The 7,248-nt window shown below is 43.8% G+C and overlaps 1 protein-coding gene across 1 annotated transcript in view; it reads left to right on the top strand.

Moving 5' to 3' along the window:
* Nucleotides 1-320: 320 nt before the first annotated feature.
* UNC5C (unc-5 netrin receptor C) overlaps nt 321-7,248 on the top strand; it is a 393,520-nt gene continuing 386,592 nt past the window's right edge. Inside the window, 1 exon segment of the mRNA XM_012810558.2 lies at nt 321-444. Within this exon segment, the coding sequence (XP_012666012.1) occupies nt 321-444 (124 nt within the window).

Below are 7,248 nucleotides of genomic sequence, written 5' to 3'. Positions count from 1 at the left end.
GCGGAGCTGCGGCTGCTCCGGCTGCTGGGGGAGCAGCGGAGGTGGCCGCCTTGCGCCTCCCAGGACTTCCCAAGTGGGGGCAGCGCAGTCACTAGCGGGAGGCGTCTGTTAGAAGACACTGGAAGAGAGGGACCTTCAAACTCCTCCTCGGCGTCTCCTCTCCGCCCGTTTTTGGCCCCTGCCCTTGGAGAAAGTGGAGTGTGGGGCTTGTCCTTATTTCTTCGGACTGTCGTCAGTGCTCGGATTCCGCTGCTGCCCGGTGGGGCTTTCCGCTGTTTGCTGGTCTCTCGGTTTCTCCCCTCTGCACACCTCTGCCGACGATGAGGAAAGGTCTGCGGGCGACAGCGGCCCGCTGCGGACTGGGACTGGGATACGTGCTGCAAATGTTCGTGCTACCTGCCCTGGCCCTACTCAGCGCCAGCGGCACCGGCTCGGCCGCTCAAGGTAAGGGGGTCCGCCGGGCTCCGCGGCCGCCTCCCTTCGTTTCATCTTCCCTCCTTCTCCTCCTCCCCAGCTCTCCCGACTTCCTCAGTCTGCGTGGTTGCTCTGTACTGGGAACCACTTTAAATTTCACTTTCCCAACTAGGCAAGAAGCTTTGATTTTTATTTTTTACTCTGCCTTTCGAGATGGGCACGGATGGCCCAGGGAGGAGCAGGGTGTGGACACGCATCGGATCTGTCTCAGCGCGTGTGAGCGCCTGGGGTGTCTTTAGCACTTTGCGCTCCGCACGCGCACGGTGTTGCATACTGTACATACAGAGGTTTGGAGAGACTCTCCGGCGGGTGGCACGCCATAGACGCTTCCTGATGCGCGCGGTGCTCAGAGGCTGGCGCGCTGTGCCACGGCTGGGCGTGTAGGACCTTCTTTGAGTCTCTGAGCACACCAGACGCTGAAGGGCGCACAACTAAGGAAATGTGGCCATTGCCGCCAAGGACCCGTAGGCGCTGGTGCCCTGTGGCTGCTAATGGGGCGATGGGTCGCTAACACAGCCCACCCCGCCCGGCGGCACACGCAACCCGAGGCAGGCCCCGGGTGTGCCTGCCTCGGCACTCGCACCCTCTTCGTGGCGCCTCCCACCCGGCGACTGGGAACGAAAACCCCATAGCTCTGCGGGAAGAGGCAAACCGAATCCCAAACTCCCTGGGGAGTTTATAACTGTGACATTTTAATTGAACGCATGTGAGCTCTGAAATAAGTGCTTGGGGCCCTGGGAGAGCGAGGTTGGGAGAGAGTGGCCTGGAGTTGGGAATGGGTCGGGGAGGAGGGGAGGTCAGGAGCTGCTCGCCAGCTCCCTTCTTGTCCGGGAGTTTGAAGTGGTAGCGGCAGCTTCCAGCTTTCCCCGCCCGGGAGGCCGAGTGGAAGGCAGAAGGAAAGAGCGAGCCAAGGCGGCCCCTCCCGGATCTCTCGCCGGTCACCTGGGCCCGTTCTCAAGCCCGGAGCCCACCTGGGTCTTTTCGCCCGGTTTAGTGGTGATAGCCAGCCCAGTAGAGGAGGCTTAGGTTTTCCTGCAGGGGAGGGGGTAAAGGAAGCTCGTGCAGCGTCGGGAGGCAATTCAGGGATTCTCCCTCTCCTACCGCACCTTCCCTCATCTGGGTTACAGGTCTTTCCAAATCTGGAGAGCAGAGGAGGCGCGGCGGTAGCCCCAACTCCCCGGGTGATGTGCAGACTGTGACATTTCCCCACCGCATTCCCTCTGATCTCGGAGAGGCGCTGGGGGCGGACAGTGCAAGCGAGTGTGGTCTGGGTGGGGAGGTAAATGATTAGCAAGGCTTGGTGAATTAGCGATAGCTACTTCGGGAGTAAATTTTCCTGCTTCCCTGCTAAGTGGCCAGGCTCATAAATCCTTCCTTCCCTTCTCGCCCGAACCCTCCCGTCCCCGAGGTTCTGCTCTGGTTTCCTTATACAGAGCTCATCTGCCCATTTTACGAAAGAATCTTCGCTGAGAATCGTAGCTGGTTGTCGATTTCCAGGCATTGGTAAGAAGTTCTCAGGGCGGCAGCCTAAGATGCTTAGTGGAGGGCGGGAGGGTATCTGGGAGCTTAAGTGAGCAACCTGATGAATAGTCGTGGAATCAACTGCGTGACTCCCTGTGGAATTCTCCTGCTGTTATTGGGCGCACAAAAGCCTGAGCCACCGGGTAGGGGACCGGAGGGAGGCAGGGAAACCCGCACGGTGAGAGAAGTGTTTGGGAACAGGACAAGTTAAAGTCCCCAAAGATGCCAAACAGGAGATAGGATTCCTGCTGAGAGCTTAGGGCAGCCAAATCAAAAAGACCGGGTAGGAAAAGGATCAATAAAGATAATCAAACAGGAGATTGTCAATGGATTAATACTGAAAGAAAAAGGGCAAAAGATTAAAAAGAAAAGGTGCTCAGGGTAGAGAAACTAAGCGTTTGCCTCTTGCACTCTTTCTCTTGATAGACCAGGCGAGTCAAAGACCGAGCATCGATTCTCATCACAGGTAGAAAAATAAAATGTGTTCTGTGAACGTCAGGGCAGCTCTCCATCTGGTTTGTTTCGTTCCTTCACTTCTTGGTTAATAAACTTTTTGTTTGAATCTTGTGGTCTGTGAAATGCCCTGTTCCCCCACTTTTATCCTTGTTATCTACCATGTTCCAGGATACCAGCCCTTCCTGTGTTGTCTGTTAGGTATCAGAGGAAGGATAAAGCACCAAAGTCCACTATCAGCTGCTATCAACCACTGTCACCACCACTCTAACCATTACCCCAGTCGGTGTCCCACTGAACCGCCATTAACGCTTTCCTGGCAGGATCACACATTTCATAAAGGTCTGATGGACTTGCTTTCCCTTCCCTTCTTCCTTTCTTTGGACTAGAATAACTAGCCCACATCCTCAAGGTATGATTTCCTTGTGTGCATACTTTAGGATTAATTACAATGAAGTATTTTTATGAATGGAATTGCATAAGTGGTTAAGCACTTTATAATGTGGATGATTTTTTCCCCCTGTTGTTGGTTACTGGAAAAATTAATAAGTTTTTTTTTTAAATATATCTCTTTAGAAATAGCCAAAAAAGACAATAGATATTTAGGATTAACAAAAAAAGAAATGTGTAGTGAGTTTTGTAACTGTGATTTCAAGGCAACAGTCACTTTAAATAGGTCCTTGGGAAATTCTCTAGGCTTTAGGCAACAACTTTCTCTTATCTGGCTATGCCCTAATTGTTTCATTCAGGATTGCTGGGAACTCCTAGCTCTAGGGAATTTGCCATGTTTCTGACTTCCAAGAATCAAAGATTTTAATAGGAAAAGGCTCTCTCTGTGTGTGTGATCAGTGTGCTTCTGAATTGGTGCCCTCCTGTTTTATACATTCTTTTTATCTTAGCTACACAGCACCCCAAACTTGCTTATCTAGCACCAACTAGTGTTATGAGTGTTAACACCACCAAACTCAAGAACAGGAAATTACTGGCTTCTAATCAGATTGGGACAATTCTCTATTTTTCTTAATTTATAGTAAAAGCAACGTATTTCATCCTACCAAAGAGAAAAAATGACTTTCATTATTTATGCACATTGGTGTGGTACCAATAGACAATTGGCCTTGTAGACAGCTGAATTTCCTTGCGATTCTACCTTAGTTTTCCATTCAAGGAGTGGAGAAAATTCATATGAATTCACACTGAAAATGTGTAATAAGGAAAAGTAGGCTAGATTACTTTTGTTTAGAAAAATCGTACATTCTATCTTAGAGATGGTTTTAACAGGCTTCACAAAATAAACTTTCCAAGCACTTGCAAAGCATGAGGAATCATAGATTAGAAGTGCTATTTATTGGCACCCTGGCCTCCTGTGTTCGGCATACTGAGGGTAAAGAGTTAAACAAGACAGGGACCTCAAGCATCTCTCCTATTGTAGGTTTGGAGATGGTTTTGCTAATCAGCATTCACACTGATCTATTTTAAGCAAACCCCCTAAGGACATGAACATGGCCTGAGCTCTACTAGGGCGAACCCTCTTAGCTTATTTAGAGTTATCATTGAGACCTAAACATAACTGTTCTCTAATGTATGAAAGGTTCTTCAATTAGTGCAAACAGCCATTGTGTGCTCTATTAGGCCTTCACTGCGTTTAGCGCTTTTCTGATTTAGGTCATGGCTTTGCTGGAGCAGCAGAGGGAGTCACTCTCAGAAGAAACATTAAAATTACAGGCAGTAACCGCTTCAGGAAGATAATGGGGAAAGTGGGGGTGGGGGGGGCTAAGACTGAGCCAGGGCTCTTGCCTGGAAGTTTTACTCCATTTCTAGTCCGATTTATTGTATTTGTGGCAGTTAAATACAAACTTGTCTATATTTCCCCATAATTTATAATAGAAACATATTACCTTATTTGGATAGAGTACAGTATTAGAGGTAAAGTTCTTAATCTGTACTCTCATATTATGTCCGAGATTGTGTGCTATTTGTTACAAAATGCAGAGAGACAGTTTCAACCCTCAAGGAAGGCAGACTTATGAGCATTTAATTATAATTCACTTTCTAAAATATAACAGCGGGCATAGGTACAGTCCTTTTGGGAGTCCAGCATCCAAAGATAGGAAACATGGTTCAGGCTATTGTGTAGTGGGGAGGGGGGAGGAACCCAAAATATTTTTATTACAGAGAGGAAGTTAAGAGCAGTGATTTGGCTGGAAGTGGTATAGTTTTATAACTAAGGCATTGTAACAGCATTTTACTTAGATTCCATATGATTTTCCTATAGCTTTGGGGAGATACAATTAAGAATTGTTAGTCACGCATATCCATTCTGTCGGTTAGCGTAGTGGTTGTCATAATTCTGCTTCTAGCACCTCCTAGCTGTGTGACCATGGGCAAGTTATTTAACCTCTCTGTGTCTCAATTTTCTCACATATAAAATGAGGATAATGTGCATTATACATTATATTTAGGATTGAATGAATTAATACATACAAAGCCTCTACAGTAAGCGTTAGCTCATAGAAAGTAAATATTCCTCAGCTTCCAGATCTGTAAACTGGTGGCAATGAAGCCTAGACATTAAAGAAATTAAAGGTCAGTGATTTTTAAACTCAGAATGAGGATAGCTGCTGATGCTTCTCCAAAAGCAAGAAATGGCACTTTCTGAAGAGATGTTCCAAAGTGGATCACTGTGAACTCCTGGACAGGGCATGGTTCGCTGAACAGCCTGTGTGAATCTCACTCCCTTTTAGAACATTTTTTTTTTCTCCTTTTCTGTTTTCTCTGGGAAAATGAGCTTAATACAGGTTCTAAAAATGCTGTGTGAAGTCATTGCAGTTAAGTCCTGGCAACAAGCTCTACTTTTAAATTTCCATCTTTATAAGGAATACTGTAAGATAACTTTTTATAAATTCGTAAACACTACTCTGGAAAAATCCACATCACATGCTAGGGTTTCTGATAAGGGTTTGGGGAAAAATCAACCCTTTGTATGAATGTCAACAGTTTATTTTTAAAAGAAAATGGACAGTATAAAGTCCAAAGTACATAACTGAATTCATGTGAAAACAAAAGAAACATATCAAAAGAGTCTGCCTTGAAGGCAAATCAAATTCACCAGGACTTCCATTTATTCAAATTACATTTGTAGTAGCAAGCTTTGTTATCATAATTCAGAGCATCATAAAGAATCTAGATAGCAAATTTTGAAATTTTACATGTAATTGTTATTCCTCTTTCTTGGCATGTATGGTGCAAATATTTTCGATCTTTTTAGTTAAAACTAGAGATTTTCAGGAATGTTTATATTACTTAGAGTTAGGACGGACATTTCTCCTAGAAATTGATTCTGTTTTTAAATATTGACAGCCTGTTCTATCCTTCTACCCAAATCTTCCCCCCTCTCTCTCTTTCTCTCTCTCATTCTCTCCACCTGACTTCTTAAACCTATGTCCAGAACTTTTTTAGGTTTCATTTATTCTTTGGATTTATTATTGCTTAGGTATTGGTAAGGAGGACTACACACAACCGAGACCTTTGGTATTACTCCAATATCACTTAGTTGAGGATGTTTTACTGACAGAAAACTTAGTGTGTCTTTTTATGTTACTTCTTTCAAGGAGAATAAGTTTGCCTGGAGCAATATTAAAACGTTAGTGTTTCCTTTTTTCTTATTTTTGAAAAGACCTTCAGTCATTGGCTCATTTATAGTTTTGCTTATTTTAAATATTTATCTCCAAATTTATGAGGATTTTAATAAAAATTTTATAGTAAATCTTTTATGAGTTAACAAGTATAGGAAATAAAAACCTTTTTTTTTTTTTTACCCTGGCCTCCTGTTTGAAGCTCTTAGAAGAATGTCTGCCTTTTCATGAAAACTTAAAACATAGGTTGCAAATATTTGAGCTTTCTATAGACAATGTGTTAGAAAATATTGAGCTACCTACAATTTCAATTTTTAAAAAGTTGGGGATTGAAGTCATGTGGTTTTTTACCTTGGGCATTGCTGACTCCCACAGTTGCTTCCTTGGGACTATAGTTTTGAAATATACAGAAGAATGGTTCCAGATTTCAAAGGTACTTAAAATGTATCTAGCCTTTTTCATGGAGTTCATAGTGTTGAAATTGCTGTTATTAATTAAATTGGGGTTACAATTTAAAGTGAGCAAGTATTTGAAATTGCCCAATATGCAGACATTCGTCCTTATGTCAGTATACTTTTTATGAGCAGTGAGCAGTGATTCAAAAGTCCTTTTTGTGGCAAAAGTGAGGTATAACGTCTGAAAACCCCCATGTTTGGGGAATACCCTCTTTTAATTAAATAGCTAAACATATCTCCTTGCCAACGGGACAGTGGAATGTGAGAGTGAGGGGAGCCAGGTGAAATTTCATTATATTGACATGCCTGTTAGAGTTCTAATTTTAAATGCTGGCACTCAAAATCATCATGTTCACAGCTAATAGTGATGGCTTAAATTTAACTCCAGAGTTGCCAGTCTTATTTATTTTAAAATGTTGTGCGGATAGGAGGTTCTCCCTTCATTAATCATTTTGTCATGTGGGTCCTGGGTCTAGTTTCGCTTCTCAGCAGTTATGAAAGCTTTAAAAATGCCTCATGCAGATGAACACGGATGATATCCTCTTCTAACTAAGAATGCTGAACCACACAAACTCCCTCAGCACACTCAACAAGTTTATTGATGAATGCTAACATTGCTCATTTTTAGTCAGTGTCTTAGTTGATTATTTAATCATGGCCTGCTTGATTATTTATCTGTCTTTGTTTCTCTGTTCAGAAGAACCCTATAT

Source organism: Otolemur garnettii, unplaced genomic scaffold (assembly GCF_000181295.1).
Source record: "Otolemur garnettii isolate 467f Iridium unplaced genomic scaffold, OtoGar3 scaffold00137, whole genome shotgun sequence".
NCBI classification, from domain to species: Eukaryota; Metazoa; Chordata; class Mammalia; order Primates; family Galagidae; genus Otolemur; species Otolemur garnettii.
The sequence above is the reverse complement of the archived record's forward strand: the minus strand, read 5'-3'. Positions and strand labels throughout refer to the sequence as shown.